Source organism: Pantherophis guttatus, chromosome 3 (genome assembly GCF_059756535.1).
Source record: "Pantherophis guttatus breed Tessera chromosome 3, ASM5975653v1, whole genome shotgun sequence".
Classification (NCBI taxonomy): domain Eukaryota; kingdom Metazoa; phylum Chordata; class Lepidosauria; order Squamata; family Colubridae; genus Pantherophis; species Pantherophis guttatus.
In genome coordinates this window covers 43,697,297-43,716,494 of record NC_142065.1, presented here as the reverse complement: position 1 = coordinate 43,716,494, position 19,198 = coordinate 43,697,297, and the positions used below count along the sequence as shown (strand labels likewise).

General features: G+C 35.2%; 1 protein-coding gene across 1 annotated transcript in view; it reads right to left on the bottom strand.

Moving 5' to 3' along the window:
• The window catches only part of PLXNA2 (plexin A2), a 449,635-nt gene that overhangs the window by 109,460 nt on the left and 320,977 nt on the right, over positions 1 to 19,198 (bottom strand). The window contains exon 13 of the mRNA XM_034414337.3: positions 6,447 to 6,598. Within this exon, the coding sequence (XP_034270228.1) occupies positions 6,447 to 6,598 (152 nt within the window). The remainder of the gene's footprint in view (positions 1 to 6,446; positions 6,599 to 19,198) is intronic.

The window sequence follows — 19,198 nt, the reverse complement described above, 5'->3', positions numbered from 1 at the left end:
AGTCAATGAAAATACAATGGCTCAACATAGTCTTTCTTTTTTTTCCTGCATGGATGAGCATAATCCTCCTTTCAATACACTCACTCCCCCTTCCTCTCCCCATCCCCCATGGAAACGCTGCAAAAACAAACAAAATAAGGAACAAATACAGGGATACATGTCACTGGGGAAGAGGGGTTATTTGCCTGTCCTTTGTTACATACCTGTTTTCTAATTTTTTTAGGTGACATTTTTTCTTAGGGAAATAAATGAATGGACTCCTGCAGAGGCCTATTTGGATTAAACTGCTGTCACTGTCTTGCATGCTTAACAAATGGACCTGCATCTGGCAGCATGGCTGGATGCATTCCAATTGGAGTGGGGAGGATAATGAACGTAAACTATAAGGTTGCTCTGAAGGAAAGTGGTTTAGCAAAACAGGAGGCCAGACTTGGGCGGAAAACAAAATGCTTGATAAATAAACATTTTAAAGGGTCATTTAATCCTTGAACTAAAAATCTAGTTTTTTCCACTCTGAGATGGCATAACCTAGATCACTGGGATGCCACTGAATTTATACTAGCTGAGAATCTGGCTTGACAAGTACAAGGTTCTCATGTACAGTGCAGTGGAATAAGAAAGTAGGAAATGTCAGGAATTTAGAACCATGTGGATCGTTGTGCTGGAAGCTGCCTTCAGAAGTCATCCGGGAACTGATTAATCAAGGGTTAATTAAGCATAAACTATTGGTAACATATGCTTCCTCCACCCCTTATGGGTCATGTTGGCACTATGAAAAGAAGCAGAGGATTGTTGCGTTCCTTCCGCCGTGCTGTGAAGACCTTTTTATTCCATCAAGCGGGCTTGGCCTGATCTCTTCCCTTTTTAAAATATTTAAAATATGTAAATTTTAATCTGTTTTTAAATTATTGGGGTATTTTAATTTGTCTGGGCCAAAAAGTTTAATTTGATTTTATCGGGTTTTTAAATTTTGTGTATTTATGTATTTTATTGTTGGCTGTTCACCGCCCTGAGTCCTTCGGGAGTAGGGCGGTATACAAATCAAATAAAACCTAAAACCTAAACCTAAGGATGTCTAGAAGCAAGAAAGAGAAGTAGAACGCTGCCAGGGAAATAGTAGTCCTATTTCAAAAAGCTCATGCACACTGAGAACACATCAGGCAGAATGTAGTAAACTAGAACAGTATATATTAGTTTTAATATACAGCAAAAGACTTGGGAAATTTCAGGCACACATTGCTACACAAAGCAATGGTACCACTGGAAAAGTATACAGTTATATTTAATTTTGGAGTAACATGCATGCATGTGTACACATACACAAAGGCACACCTACACCAGAATTTTCTTTGCAGAATTTCTTCTTATCCCATGCATTCTATTAAAAAGTCATTGATTTTATTGTTTGGCATGTTAGATTTCTGCTTGACATTTGTGCATATGCTTTATATGAAAGAAAGATAAACTGCATTGAATCAGAGTAGGCATGCTTTTTTGAGCTGATGGCTGCTGCTCCAAAAGTGGATATGCATGGTAGAAAAAGTAAAAGGACCAAAAGGTGAAAGACTGAACCAAAAATAGGGGGAAAATAATATTGAATCAAATCAATAAATAAAATATCTTAGTATATGGGTGGAAATAAGGCAAAAACAATTCTTGGCTCCTAGGAAAAGAAGAAACAACTTCTCTGGATCCATAAAAAGGAAATCAGTTTTTCCTGGTAATACATAACTCTTTTCTAAAAGAAAGGGTCCCATAGTACAATATTATAGAAACCTGTTTATGTATAATTTATACATTGTTTAATTATTATAAGCATGTAACTTGTTTATGCCACTGCTAGTAACAAAGAATTAATCACTTTGATTTCAAGAACTTCTAGGTTCTCAGTTGGAGTCAGTTGATGTTGATAGAGAAGGGCAATTGGGGAGATATTTGAACAGATATTAAATTGAAAAGTGAAAGGAAAGTTGGATTAACTAGCAGTTCAGGAGGTTTAACCATAGTAATCTGGAAATGAGTCAGATTAAAGGAGGAACAATGATATTTTATACTTACACCATTGTTATAATATGAAGCTGTGATTGCTTTTGTGATCGTCTCTCATTGCAAATAGATCTACAGAAGTCATCTCAACTACACTTAAAGTATGTCATTATAAATGGGACAAATGATAATGACACCTGATAACTGTCACTTCTGCATTATCAGTAAAGACAGCTTGTTGCTGAAAACTACATATTGGAATGCTATTTAATATGTTTAGGTCTGACTATATTGCTAAAAAGAAAGAAATTCCATTAAAGAAGAAGAAATATTATTTCACTGTAAACAGAAAAAAGCATCTCTTGGAATCAAAGCTAAGCAGTAACAGATAAAGATCTGGTTGAGAAAAAAACTTTTAGAACAAGTAAAAGGGTAAGATCATCTGAGTTGCTATAGATATTGCTGAAATAATAGCACCCAGAAGCCATCTTCTAGATGAAAGTAACTCACAAAATATAATCATTTAAATGTCCTAACATTAAATGGAAATTCCAGGAGGATGTTGTATACATAACAACATTTCAAAAGGAAGGCCCTGGAAGAAATTTTTTGGCACACTGATGAAATGTTACAGAAACATATGAAATACAATCCAGCATAAGAAAATATTCAAAATACCTGCCAGGTAAGAATGTTAAGCATGCAGGGTATGCTGCATGCCTACGAGACCTGAAAAATCACTATTGAAAACTCAATAGGGAGACAACTTTTTTTTCTTATAATACTGTTACAATATCCTTCAGGTGAGCTCATAAATAGGTACTATTGACTGAGTTACCCATAATAGGACCATTGTTAAACTAAAAAATTAGATAAAGGAATGGCCCGAATGGAATCCTGATTCCATTCCTATAATGTAAATTGGTCTAGCTGCTTCCTCTTAATCTCCAGACTTGAAACTAATCATCTTTTGAATCTGGGTTCAATAAAAGTGGCCATCATGTTTACCAGGGCAAGTATATCAGATTTAAAAACCCAAAGCTTCCTGGATTAAAAGTGAGAGATTGAGATCTTGTCTGTCAGAGGAGGGCAGATAAAATCTCAATCTCTCACTTCTAATCCAGGAAGCTTTGGGTTTTTAGATCTGATACATACTTGCCCTGGTAAATATGATGGCCACTTTTATTGAACCCAGATTCAAAAGATAATTATAGTTTCAACCTAACATACATGCCTTAACTTTCTGGAAATTAGAGGAACAGCAGGAAGAGCATATAGGAGACCCTGGGGATATCTGATAGTCAATGCTGTGATTGCTTTTGTGGTTGATTGGCAATGCAAAAACATCCACAAAGGGCATACTGAAATGCTGCCAAAGACTACGGGACTTAGACTTTGCTATCTTGGATCTAGGTCCCCCCTTGATCCAACTTGTAACTAAAATGAAATGAGCAGAAATTCACAATATTCTGCCGAAAGACTGATGACATGAAGGCTTGCCTGTCAATGCATCAGAGGAGCTGCCTGCATCAGAAAAGGGATCTTAATCTTCCCTGATGTTCAAAATATGTTCTTATAGTTGTTTTGACTGTGCTTATGATAATGTGATGGATTAACAGAGGCTGAAAACATGTAGGAACAAATGGTTCCAATAAACCAATTGCCTGGGTTGCCGGTTTCTTGGCAAATCCTGAATCTGCCTTATCTATGGGGTTTTCAGTGTCTTGATACTAATATCACATTTCTTTTCTTCAGATTGAAGGACGTGACCAAAAGTAAAAAAAAAATCCATTCTAGTTAATAATAACAGTTTAATAAGTATTGAAACACATTTGGATTTGAAGGGCTGAGAACAGACTGTTGCCCATGGCATTGAAGTTATGCAAGTCACCACACATCCTGAAGCCTCAATACAGACTTTAGGTCAATCATTGCAGGACTAATCTGACAAATTGTCTCCTTAACTCCAGAAGAAAAAAAACATAGGTTGCTCCACACCCAGAATCTCCTTTAGGTGTTATAAGCAATTTTAAAGAGATTGTTCTTCTCAAAGTTTACTGCAGGTGTTGCAAACATGTCAACTTGCCTACATATCTCTCAGTCCCTATTTGTAGAAAATCAAATTACTATCCCAATAATGATATGTGACCCTCTTGACTCTGAATATAGACCATCATCATCAAATCCAGGTTGCAGAAGGTAAACTGAATAGCATAAGATCTTCATTTTAGAAATAGTTTTTGCCTTTGCCAGTTTATTGATTTCCTGTCCAATTTCATCAAGAACCATATGGATGAACTCCAACCATTATTTTAATTAGTAAAACTAGAGGTGGTAGTAGCAGCCTTGAAAGTATAAGAGCTGAAGCTAGTAGGAACCAATCTGAAGGTATAGAGTTAAGCTAAGGTTTCATTCTTGTCTGTAGCTTAGCTGTATTTGACACTTTTTCCCCCCAAATTAAGCCAGATACTTCAAGATTAATGATTGATAGTTTAGAAAATCATAAGATTTTCTGAGAAGACTTTCTTTTCTAGTATCTGAGTGTTTTGGCATCCTTCCCTATTCTTAAAATGATACCTCCAGAGCTAAGGCAACCACGCTAAGGACCCTGAGAGACTAAAACATATTCTGAGGAACAGCTTGATCTTTGTTAATAAAAGAAAATCGCCCTTTAGTCTTGGAATTATCCATTATATTTAACACATTATTGAAAATATCCAGAAAAAGAAATATAGCAATGAGGAAAATTATTCTATAGTTTTTTGGGGGGGAATCTTCTGAGGCAATTTTGGGACCAAGATTAACTTCTAATATTTTTCAGACTTTTTAAAGTAAAATCAGATTTTCTTCCTCACCAGCCAATTACATATCTCCCTTCTGTTTGAAGACGTGGGAGGCAGGAACATCAGAAGAGCCTGACAAGAAAGAGATACACTGAGTAGGCTAATATGTGAAAGGTCACCTTTATTGGCTTTTTTTCTTGGTAGTTGAGAAGCCAGGGGAGTGATTCTGTTCAGATTACTGGGGTTGGGGGAGGAGCACTAACAAGCTGGACAAGAGCCAGCCTTTTCATCCAGGAGCACATGTTGGTTGTAAAGTCAAAGGAGAGAAAAAATGGGCATTTTACAAGTCAAGTTCATGAGCACCAGAAGCTCAATCAACTTTTTAAATCTTCCCAAATTATGGAAAACAATTATGACAGTTGAGAATAGTGGATGGAGAGCTCATTCAAAATTTCTTGCCCTACCCAATTACATAATTCCAGATAGAACAAGATACTGTTAGCCACAACATAAGGGCCTAAAAAGAATAAAGTTAACCTATTTGATATTAAACTGTATTTGGTACACATTAAACTGTGCATATTTTCATCTTAGTTAATGGTAAAAAAGATACCTATTTTAGGCCTTTTCTATTCATATACAAGTACAGTATGTTGTACAAAAGCATGTGATTTTTCCAGTTATATCTCCCTTATAACAAATATAGCTAAAGGAAATATATATCTGCACATGAAGAAGGGGCTTGTTGAAGGCTGTTTCCAATTTATTGTTATAGCTATATATCGATATACATTTGTAATAGCCAATGAAACTGTGACACAATAACCAATGTATTTTGCAAGTGTTAATAAAAATCCAATTACATGGTTAGCAGTATCTGGCCTGCAGAGAGGTCCAGTGGCCATTGCTATTACAAGGAACCTTCTCTATATCTGTTCGCTTTCTATTAATAGATAAAGAAATGTTTTCCACGACAATAGGTAGTGAACATATCAGTTTTGCACTATATCTGCCCAGTGTTCAGACTCCTTGATGCTCAGAGAATGGAGAAAATGCTGGTTGTGTCTGAAGGAGACACATACAAGTTCTCTGTAGATTCATCTGTAAATGAAATCTCCTGAGCAGAGAAAAAAAAAAAGATATATTATGTTGGATTCTACCCATTTCTTTTGTAACTCTGAATTCAGTTTCTGTGGTGTTCCAAAATACCAGATCTTCCAATGCAATGGCTAAAGTTAGACTGGTTCCCTTTTCAATAATTTTTCTTCTGAAACTATCAGCAGAGCAAAGGCAAAAATTTTGTGAAGTGAGCTAGACATAATTGGAACTGGACAATGGCTTCTTCCTCATAGTAAGGATTAATTAAAATGACACCAAGGAATCCAGTTCATTGAAAAATAATATTTTGTTATAATGATTTATCTAGTTTTATAACTTTATTTATACAAATTAGTATCTGAAATCACAATATTCTTAGCACTGGTCTATTCAGTTGAATTCTTGCCTTTATTCTGAGATAAAACATTATTTATATTAAGTGCTGTTATTTGGTTATCTGCTCACATGGAGACCACATAGGAGAAGGAAAGACTATTAGATATGTTCACCGTCTTATTTATAAAAATAATGAAGGTGGGATATAAACAATCAATCAAGCAAACAAACAAACAAACTCACTGTTCAGCAATAATGTACTGATCCTCTAGTGGAACACATTCTACACCAGCTACTTGTACATTGTGGGCTATCTCAGAGAAATCCAGCCCCAGGTTGACACCACGAATAGTGACTCGGGTTCCTCCTTCTGGTGGACCTGACAGTGTCAGGATCTGGGAAAGTAAGAAAAACAAGCATTGACAATGGGAACAAACTTTAGTTTTATAAAACAAGAACATTGGTGATAAAAATAAACATGGTTCTACAAATGGTTCTGAGAAAGATCTGGCTTTTTTTTTTTTTTAAAAAAAATAAATTTTATTAAAAGTTATAAAGAGAACATAACAACTAATACAAAATAGAAAAAAATAGAAGAAAAAAGTAAAAGTGCAATGAGAAAGAATTAAAAGCAGAAAGAATAAGCTGCCAATTTCTTACGCTGCAAATATAAACATGGTTACAAAATGATCTCCTACTCTATGATTACAAAAAAGCTCCCATTTTTCTATCAAAATCATAAGTCATAAGAACACTTTTTTCCTGTTTCATGCAAAAATTCTAAAAGGAGTTTCAAATCAGCTATAAATGGTCAGCTATCTTTTCTTTGATCAAGAAAGTTAATTATGCCATGTTTGCAAGCTTCATCATTCCACCAATTATTCCTCCATTGCGGATAATGTAGAATCTTTGGTGTATTATTGCCACTACATGGATAACCCCACACCCAGAAAAGGCAGACTGAAGTCTGCTCAGCCATGCAGTTGAGAAGCTGAGGCAGAGAGGTCACTACACAGCAGGGAGGCTGGTACAATAGCAACAGTCCCAATAGAGCTCCATTGGCGCCCAACTTAAGAAACAGCATATCCAGTAATGTGAATAGAATGTCTGCTTGATACCTCTCTAGTCTCTCATATAATCACCACCACTCCACTTCCCCTATTTTGGATTCTTAGCTAGTGCCAAACCTGAAAACTACCTGGGCAAATCTCAGAGAGCAGCACTCTACCCTCCTATCCCAGCCAAGTCTCTGGCCTTCTCTTTAGCAATTACAACAATAATAGGGCCTAGCCTGGGGCCTAGAAAGCCTGCCATCCTGGGCCTGGGATGAAGCCCAGGAGATTGGAATGTGCCACAGAAATAACATACCTGTGGTTCAGCCTTGTGATCTGGTCACTTTAGTCTTTAAAATATTCTAAATTAACTGTATGTATACATTTTTTTTTATTTTATTTTACACATCCAAGAGACATCAAGCTTCCAGTTCTTCCCACCTCATCCCCCTGATTAGTATAGTAGTTCAAAATCTCTTTTCTCAGAAATGTAATGTGGGAGAATTTATGAAGTCATAATGAATAGTTTGAATAATGAATATGTCTAGAGGTAGCTAAGGCTGAGATAACACATTTCTGCTGCACGGTTCTGGTCTAAGTGCTTTGATGAAACAATATATTCAGCTTAGGCTTCTGAATATAGAATGTCATATGCAGTGGTTTAGTGATTGCTTTTGAAGTGTAGAATCTCATCATGACATATATAGCCATATATGAGAATACCGGTAGGTTGTATAGCATGCAGTTTATTAACAATACAATACATATACATATCTAAAATATATCTAATATGAAAAACATTGAGAAGTTATTCACCTAAATAGAGAGGATCGCTATGGGAAGATGTGTTTAATGAGGCAATATGCAAGAATGCTTGGAAATGAAGCATTAAATGGCACTTAATATGCAATGAAGTATAAGTTGCCGAAGAAATTTGCAGTATTTCCAAGTACAGTTAATTCGAACATCAGCACATCTGAATATGCTCTCTGAACATTGGAAGAGTAGAAATAATTTAATGGTCTGTGACTATAAAACATCAACTCTGGCAATATTGCTACTGGGATAAGGCAAAATGAGAAAGCAAGCTTTTGAGCTCTCCAGAACTTTCATTAAACAGCAGGTTAAGCAACAAGGGTTACCAAAAGCAGGAAGAAAAGTTTAAGTCAAACTATCACTAGCTTCAGTGTTTTCTCCATTTTTTATTGAATGAACAGAAGTTTCAGGTAAAATGCAAAATATTTTAATACTGTAATCAAAAACTATACAACTCTAGGATTAGGCTGATCATATATATAAACAAAAGAATGAAGAAGGTTTAGGCGTATTGAATCTGAAACATGATTGTAATGTCTTTTGGCTAAGACATTTCATATCATTAGGAATTAAATGTCAATAGCTACAAAGGTAGTTAACATAAGAGTATAGCAATAGTACTCTAAAAATCCATATTTGAGAAGAAAGGTGAACAGTATTTCTGTTCACCTATTTGTTGATCAATGTTTGTAAGATATGAAAATAGGTTTGTTAAATACAAAAATGGGATTTTGTACAATTAAAACTGTAGAATGAGAATCCTATTACTACTATTATTAATGTTAAAAATATATTAGGGAAAAGGAGTTGTTTTAATTTCCCATTTGATTCCAAGGGAATAAAATTCAACAATTCCTTTTTTAATGAATTTGGTCTCATTGGTGATTAATATAGACAACATTTGAGGAATGGTATTCATATATTTCATTTAAAACAGGAAAATAACTTCAATATCCCACAATATTGATATATAGCATGACAGGTTGCCTTGAAAATCTGAAACAATTCTGGAAATATATTTTTGAAATTCGAACATTTGATGGCAGAAAATTCTTTTTAAACCAATTTTAATAAGTAATTAAAAACTGGCCATAATCTTTGTATGGTATTTCATTTTGACAAATTATGCTACAAAATTGTAACCTTTCTAGATTGTATTAGTGGGGCTGTAATTGGTATATATCTCATTGGTGGAAATGCCCAGTTATACAATAAACCAGTGTATTGCTTTTAAAAAGACAACAAACCATGATAGAGACATTCACTTACTGTTAGTTTTTTGGAGAGGGAGTGAATATATTTATGAAAAACTAAGTAAATTAATTTTAATTAAGACAATTATTTAATAATAATTCACAATGGTTCTGCTGTTTGCTTATTGCCCCTACATTTATAAATTAATGAGCAAAAAAAAAAATGATTACTGTTATTGCCTGTTAATTTGTTATAGCAAAATATTGAGACTATAGCCTTCATTAATTTTGGTTTATAAAATTTTTGTTTCTTGCTTCGCTTTGGTTGAAGAATCAATACAATACAGAACCTTGGTGTAACCCCCATTATAATTAAGTATGAATTTATTCAGCGCTGAGTCACCATTCAATAGCTTTATCACAATATTTACTTAGTTGATAAGCTTTGTCTGAACAAATCTTCATATTGAAATGATGAATATAGATGACTGCATTTCTCTTTAGGATTACATAGGTTCTGTTTTGTAGCGAGTTTCTATTATCTTTCCTTTCTTTCTTTTACATGGTGCTTTTCTTCTGTTCTTGGTTTACCTTCTCTATTAACTCTTCATTCCTACTAAAGTTGGCTCAATTTTAACAGGGACTGTAGGAGAAAATAGCAGACTTTTGCTTATTTTTTAAGTAGAATATCAGGAGCTTCTGGACAGATAATCTAATAATTGTTAATCCCCATTCTGAAAATACAAAATCCAGTAATGCTCTAGAACCATTATCATATCTAAGTGAAAATAATACATTTGTTTTGAGAAAGAAGTAAGAATCTAGCAGGATTTTATTGTTTCTTTATCCATAAGAAACAACTTGAAGGTGCACTGAAAATCATTATTAAGGAATAGAGAGTACATAATCCTAAAAAAGTAGTAACAGTTTAGCGTCTCCTTTAAAAGGACTTCTTAACTCTAGATTTAGAAACATTTCAAATAACAACAACAACAACAACAACAACAACAACAACAACCTTTATTGTCACTGCGCAACATATGTACAATGAGATTGGTGGATCTCCCTCAGTGCACCCTCCCAACACAATACAACTCACAGTGGAAACAGCAAATCCCTAACCCAATAAATCATATTAACAAATACCCAGTCCTATTACACCAGTGTGGACATGTTATACATTGTGCAGGCCCTGCAATTCCATCGTACTATGTAATTATGATGTTATTTCTCCTTCAGGAGTCTGACAGCCCACAGATAAAAACTGTTCTTCAGTCTGTTTGTGTGGCTGGCTATGCTTCTATATCTCCTTCCCGATGATAGGAGGGTAAAGAAGTGGTGACCATGGTGAAAGTCGTCCCTGACAATTTTCCTCACTCTTCTAAGGCAGCGAGCCCTAGTGATCTCATCTAGTGGTGTCAGGGGACCCTAAGGAAATGGATTCTCTGTTGGGCCTTCCCAACAGAGGACCATTTGGACCACCCAAATGGACCATCTTGGGTTCTCTTCTCTTTTTCTATAAAAATAACTCTCATCACTGGAAGAATTCTAATGGGAAATGAGTTTCATGTATATTTAATTATAATTCACAATAATAAAAACACTACATCTAATAGATTAAAAACAAACCTGAACTGTCACATCAAACAATGTTTGAGTCTGATGCATGCTAAAGACCTGAATACCTTCAATTCTTTATTGCTTTCTAAGTTTTAATCTCTTTTTTAAATACTCCGTTAAACATTATGAGATAGTTCCATATTTAAATTTTCTTCCACATTTTCTGAGGTGATAAAAGTTATTTATTGAGAAAGGAAAACTGAGAATCTCACATTTTAGCACACAGTATTTAAAACAATACTTTAGAAAACTAAAGAGAATCAGTTTGGTCTAGTGGTTAAGGCACTAGGCTAGAAAGCAAGAGACTATGAGTTCTAATCCTGTTTTAGGCATACAAGCTGCTTGGGTGACTTTGGGCCAGCTACCCTTTTTCAGCCAAACCCACCTCACAAGCTTGTTGTTCTGGGGAAAATAGGAGGGAGAATTAGATACGTTCGCTCCAGTTCCGGTGAACTGGTAGTGATAAAAACTACCAGTTTGGGCAAATCTGTAGTAAAAAAAAAGCTACCGGTTCAGGTGAACTAGTAGTTAGCTACCGGTTCAGTCAAACCTGTAGTTAAAAAAAGCTACAATCCGACGATCAGCTGTGCCGTGCGGTTTAGCATGTGCAGTACGCACCAAAAGGAGGCTTGGGAAGGTAAGTAGAACAGCGAGGAGAGAAACAGCTGTGCCGTGCAGTTTAGCTTCGCTAGAAAGCAGGAAATCCTGTTTTCTAGCAAAGCTAAACTGTGCGGCACAGCTGATCATCGGATCGTAGCTTTTTTTAACTACCGGTTTTCAACTAAACCGGTAGCTTTTTAAACGCGCAGCACGTGTTTGGTGTGCACTGCACATGCGTACACAGCACGCATTTGGTGTGCATGCGCATTTAGCATGCGCTTGGCGTACAGCACACATGCGCGGCCAGCAAACCAGTAGCAAACTGGTTCAGATTCCACCACTGGATACGTTCACTGCCTTGAGTTACTCATAAATATATTAAAGGTGAAATTGAAGGTAATCTTTTCAGATACTGCATTTTCAGTAGAATATGCATTTGGATTCATGTTGCAGTAACAAGATGTCTTACCTCCAACTGCATTATCTTGGACATACTGTACACTGATACATTCTGTCTTCTTTACATACGCATCTCTTTCATTTGCTTTCATTTCTTCCCTTTGTAGTGGGGTGTGAAATATCACCAAAAAGATTCATCTACTTCATTAGAGGTGCTCATTAAACGCTTCTGATTCTTATACTCTATCTGCTGCACTGCAGGGTTCCACAAATATTCAATATGTGATATTCATTCATACTGAATATAGTGCATTTGATTTATCTTCCAATATTCATTTTAATGGACCTATTTATATGCGTTATATAACCAAATTATTACTGAGAGGAAGAGACTATTCTTAGAGATATATGTGTGTTTATTGACTTCTACAGGCTTAGAAGAAGAAACAGCACATCTTCACCTCTTTCTTTCAGGCTTCTAAGCAGCAATAATATTTACAAAATAATATTGATTCCTGCTTTAAATAGTTTTAAAATCTAAAATCCAACAGAAAGAATTGGAGTTGATGAGCTGATAAAGGCTTACCATAAGACCATATTCAAAAATAGTTAACATAGAAATATCAGGTTAACTGCAGCCTGCTGTTTGGTTTGGATGAAAGAATAGGTATTGCTGAAATTTTTTTAAAAATATTAGAATTAGAACTACATAACCTGAGATATGATTGCCGCAGCTTTTTATGGTACCATAAAGTTAAAGTTCATGTATATTTTAAAAATCCTTAGGGAAGAAGTATCATATTAAGAATATGGAATAAATACAAGCCCAGGCTGTGCTCAAAAGTACCTTTATTGGTCTCATCACAAGAAGCATTTAATAGAAAAGAAACAGTTGGTAAAAAGAAATAGTTAACATACCAAAATTTATTAGTACAAGCAAATGGAGAACTTAGTGAATTGTAGGGAATATTTGACTGTAGAAGAATATAATTGTCAATGGTTTTCATATACAATTGAGAGAAAAAATATAAATGGTTTTCATACAATTGAGAGGAAAATAATATAAATAAAAGTTTACTGGAATTGAACAACATATGGTGAAATGTGAAACTGAATTACATACAAATGATGAACATACAATTGCAAAAATAAATACATTTTTGCTGAGATTTGAAATGTAAGAAGAAAAATTGAAGACTGTATAATAAAATGGGCTAAGAACTTCATAACATAAAGATGATCATTAGAAAGGAATATGGGTAAACAGATTCATATTTACATTGTGTATTACGACAGGTTTTTTAAAAATAAAATAATGTATCATTGATACATAACAACAGATACATTATCTAGAGTGTATAAAAGTATGTTTGGCTTACCTTTATATTTAAAATATGAAAAACATGGAGGGACATTTTACCATGCATGGTGGATTTATGAAAAAAAAAAGAATGTTTATATGATGATGCAAATAATTTTAAAGATTAATATTAAGATGAAACTGGAGCTATTCTTACTGGAATTTATGACAATCAATTGGAAAAGATTTACAGAAGATTGATTTCATATATGGTAACTTTAACAAGATGAATATATGCATAATAATGGAGAAACTCTATAAAAAAGGCTGATGGAATGGAGTGTAAAACTGGCAAATTTAGCAAAAATGGCAAAACCGACCTATTTGATCAGGAATGAAACAGGTAATACTTTTATAGAAATCTGGAAAAATTTTATGGGCTTTTTGCTGAAAATGGAAAATGGAAATGGTGATTTCTGGATCTGCTGATTGAATATGGGACAGAAGGGATTTCTGTAAAAACTTTAAAAGGAAGTAAGGACAATTCTTTGTAATTGCTGCAGAGAAGATCAAAAGTTACTTTATATACTGTATATTTTTTCTTTTTCTAAATTCATTGGGGGGTTGCACTTTTTAAATTCTTTTTTCTAACTGATACATTACATTTTCTGACTTTTTTCTAACTGATACATTTTTATGCTTATTTTTTTTAATCTGTCAAAATAAAGAAGAAATGTCAACTACTTCAATCAACTACTTTAATTTATATATTTATATTTATATATACAATCTACTTTGATATCAATCTAATAAACCATTATTCAAATATAGATTTGAGGGTAATTTCTCAACAACTGCATCAACTTCTTTCCTGCACAGTTGCCTTAAAATGTGAGTTTAAGGCAACTGTGCCTTAAAGATGTGAGTTTGCATAACACCTTGTTTAAAAAGCACCACCAGTGAACTCAACTCTCTTTTAAGCAACCTCTAGACCTCAAACTGCATTTTATCATGCAATGTTTTCTTCTGTTCTTTCTACTATGAACTAAATTGTATCCCACTCTCAAAGCTAGAAGCAATCTTAAATTTGATATTAAATCCAGCATATGCATTCTGCTCCTTCAGCTTCTGAATCATTCCAGACAACCAAGAATTGTGGAGGCAGCTGCTATGCCTAGTATGGTGGAACATAAGAAAACTTGTGGGAGGCTGCAGCTGGTGGCAGAAACTTCTGCTGAGAAATTAGGCTTCCTTTTTATAGACTTTTATAAAAGCCAGTAACCTTAAATGGCTTGACAGTTACTTTGGAGAACTTTATTAAGTTCCACTTTGGACAAGTGCTGAATGTTAAATATCACATTTGATTAGGGAGCAGTCACACCTCCTTAAATGTCTTTTTTAAGAACTAAAAACTACTTATTTATAGTACATCTCTGACATAGCCATTTTAATTCCTAAATCTAGAAGAGGGTACCTTTACAACCATCTCCCAGTGTTTATAAGGTTAAGAACAGAAGGGGACTATTTATGTGTCCATAATTTCTGATTCCAGTGAGGGCTTGCAATATAACTTGGGTAAATGCTTTCTTTAAAATTGGCCACTAGGTTCTGGAACAACCATAACAATGTATTGACTCAACTCATTGGCACGTTATGGTCTGAATAAGTTAACATTGCAATTCATCATGTTTTCAAAACGTTTCAGCATGTAAACTAACTCACAATCTTAATGTGTGTTTGAATATCTGATGACACTCCTTTTGTCAATCAGCTAAAGCAGCAGGTTCCTGCAGATGCTGCTTGTTCGCAAAAAACATTAGCTTATCTTTCACCAAATATGTATTTTGTGACCTGCTACACCTATCATGGCAGTTTTTTTCTGAAAACAAATCCCTTCTCCATGATTGCCATTTTATGAAAATGCTCACATGTCTTCTAATTCTAGATGTAGCCACCACACATCTGAAATCTAAAAATCTAAAAATGAATGATGTGCTGCACTGCACAGGTAGGGAAATATCTCAGATTACCTGTGAACATAGCCCAGCCTAAATTTCTACTCCCTGTGACTAAATTATTTGTTTTGTGAGTTCACTCTCTATTCCCACAATTGATAGCCAGTAATATTCTTCCAAAATTTTCTAAGTACCTTAAAATATGTCAGTTTCTTTGCTCTCATTCCTTCCTCTCTAATGTGTCTTAACTTTTTTTCCATTTTATTTGTCATTCCATTTATTTTAGAATTTGAAAGCCATATTACTTAATATCAATCCCTATTTAAAGAGACTATTAATCATACACTTTCCATTTCATTTAGACTTAGTTGTGTTCTAAAAACACTTATTTCATTCTCCTGTCTTTGCCTTAGTTCCCATTTTTGTTCGTGCATTCAGCCTGGGGACTAAAAGCTTTAATCTATTCATCATGTAATGTCGATTAGAGTCTGCTTTCTGTAGCTCACACTCTGTCGTGTGTCTTGTATCGTTTTTCTCTGCAAAGCATCATGTGTCTACAAAAGACATAATACGAAAATCAAATTGCATTATATTATGCTATGCACTCTAAGGTTTGCTACTGTTAATGTTTACAGATCACCTATATGTAATGGTTCATGGTTCTTGACAGTTATTTCCCTTCCAACAGTATGCTTATTTTTTAAAAATGCTTTTGCTGAAGCAATTGCATGACAAATTGAGATATTTTGCCCTCTCAGTAAATCCACAGCTTGCCTTTTTCTTTTTCATTTTTTGAAAGGTGTTCAAGGGTTGTTGTTGTTTTTTTTTAACCAAACTGGAGATAACAAAACCTGACTACAGTGTCAAAGGCTGTGTTGCCTTTTTATTTTCTAAATGTTTTGACCTGGAAAATATCCAAACCAGATATCCAATCTGACCTAGATTTAACTGCCATTAATTGAACAGTTCTGAAGGAACTGTGTCAAAATGTTGCTGCTGGGTTAGAACAGATGCATTCAATTAATTACAGCTGGAGAACTTCAGTCATAATCATTGAAGGTATCAACAATTGAAAGATCCTATTTGTACAGAGCTCTTTAAATAAAAGTGGATCAGACCTGAAATCCAGGCAGCTGCCTTATCTACGAATATAGATCAGGACCCTAAACAAACAAGAAAACTATATTATTGAAGTTTAATAAAAGTTGGCTATGTGGAGTTCTTGGTACTATGGTTTTTATCCATGTATTTGAAATTAAGAAGTTTTCAGAAGTTGGTTATATTTGGATAGTTGAAATTCCCCCTCCTCAAATAATACTGTAGTTATGCTTTTTCAAAGTAATTTGATCTATGAAAGTATAATCTGAGACTTTTTAAGGATCTGTTGGTTTGAAACAGGGGTGGGTTCTAAATATTTTTACTACCGGTTCTGTGGGCGTGGCTTGTTTTGTGGGCGTGGTTTGATAGTCATGTGACAATTCTTTAGGATTTAGCAGAGGTACTGGTCTACCAAGCTTTTAACTGCTTGCAGAGCTGTACCAGTCTACCCATTTGTTCTTGGAGCGTTCTGGTCTACCCATTGTTTTTGGAGGCACTGGTCTACCCATTTGTTTTTGGAGGCACTGGTCTACCCATTTGTTTTTGGAGCGTACTGGTCTACCACCACACTGCCTTTGAACACTGATCAGTTGTAGGGTGGCCCTTTGAAGACTCGCAGCAAGAGTTTAAACAGTTTTTTTTTCCTTCTAGCTGATCAGCTGGGACTTGGGAGGCAGCGAATAGATTGGGGGCAGGCCAAATAAAAAATAAGAATAACGCGGAATGGTGGGAGGGCTCAGCTCCTGAACAAAGAGAACCGGTTCGGGACATCATATCATCACCACTACCGGCTCGGCCGAACCGGGGCGAACTGGGAGGAACCCACCACTGGTTTGAAGTAGACTTTCAAAATGAAATTGCCATTGTTTCCTTCTCCCTTTATTTGTTATTATAAAGCTTGAAGCTGTAAACCAAACTGAAATATGATTTAAGCTCTCTATGGACTCAAGTAGGTACTTAATGAAACTAGGAACTGCATATAAGTAATCTCTCCTCCCCCTCTCCACACGCCAAGCCCTGTTTTGCTGCCTCATTTTGGCAGGGTTATGGTTTTAGTGTCTGGGAGGGATGAGTGAAGAATGGGAATTAATGCAGGGTCACCCAAGATGAGAAGGTCATTTCAACTGCTCAAGCAGGCACATATAGGGCACAGCAGTATAGGAAGATGCTGGAGGCAGATAGTTAGTTCAGTGACAATAGTAAAGGCATCAATTCATATTGCATGGGAGAAGACAGTGGTAAAGCATTCCTGCATTTTTACAAAGAAAACCCACATTGATAGATCACATAAAACAATTGACATTATAGTATCAGATGGTGAGCTTCTGACATGCTACTAAGGAAGAACTGAGGATATTTCAGTGTACCAATGGTGTTTGACAAGCCAGTTTATTCTAGTGGTTAAGGTACCAGTTAGAAACTGAAAGGCCATAAATTATACCCCCACTTTAGGCATGAAACTAGCTTGGTGACCTTGGATCAGCCACTCTCAGCCCTAAGAAGGAGGCAATGACAAGCTAATTCTGAAATCTTTCCAAGCAAAGTATAGAGACTTTCCCAGTAAATCACCAGGAGTCCAGACTGACACATGTACACAATTATATTCATGGTGTGACTAAATTTAGGATGTCTAGTTGTTAATGTTTCCATACAGGAAAATAAAATCTGAAGCTGCAAAGAAGAATGGGAACATGGAATGTAAGTAGCATGAATACGGGAAAAGTTCAATACAGTGAAAGATGAAATGAAACAACTGAAAATTTGGCATCAGAGAATTGAGATTGACTGAGATTGGACACTTTCAGTGAGAAGATCATACTGTTTACTACTCAGTGCATGAAAAACAAAGGAGGAACAGCATTACTTTTATTTTTAGGAAGAGTATAGCAAAAACAGTACTTGGCTGCAATGCAATCAGTGATTGAATAACATTGATGAAACTTCATAGACAACCTTTTAATATGACGATCATTGTTCTAACCATTAATGTGGAAGAAGAGGACATTGATATGTTTTATAATCAAGTTCAATTTTAAATTGACAGAAGATGCGAGCATGATATCTGCTTGTGACAGGAGTAGTGACTGGAGACTGTAATGGCAAAGTTGGAAACTTCCTTTAAAAGAGGAAACTGTGGTTAAAAACCAATTTGCCTATTGAACCTTGGGGGTGGCACTGGTGTGGGCATGAGGAATTTCTGGGGAAGACTATTTGGGGCTAGGAAACCTTAATAAAGACTTCTAAGACCTGTGGTGTGTGAATGTGTGTGTGGGACAAGACAAGAACCAACCTAGAACTGAAGATAAATTTTCTGACAATTAAAACAATTAATCAATGGAACAACTTGCCTCCAGAAGTTGTGGTGCTTTAACATGGAAGTTTTTAAGAAGAGATTGGACAACCATTTGTCTGAAATGGTATGGGTTTTCTGCCTGAGCAGGGGGTTGGATTAGAAGATCTCCAAGATCCCTTCTAATTCTGTTATTCTGTTAATTCTGTTAAAAGCCACCAAAATATGGTAAACAAAAGAAGAAAAATCAGTAAAGGTTCTAAGCAACCTATGTCAGCAAATATGATACAGTGGCCAACAGATTGGAAAAGATTGGTCAATTTACATTACAACGGCAAAACAGGAAGACTTACTAGTGTGTGTAAAATATTGTACAATTTCCTTAATTTCATATGCTAGCAAAACAATGCTTATGATCATTCAATGCTAATTAAAGCTGTACATGGAAAAAGTGATGTTTGATGTTCAAGTTGGTTTTAGAAATGGTTGCAGAACGTGAGACATTATTGCAGATACATGGTAAACAATTGAGAATGCTAATATTTTAAAAAAATTACTATGTGTTTCAGAAATTAAAGAAAGACTTTTGATTGTATCAATCACATCATGCCATGGAAAGTGTTCATAAAAATTGGAATATGCAGGTCAGATCAGGAAGCCACAATATGAACA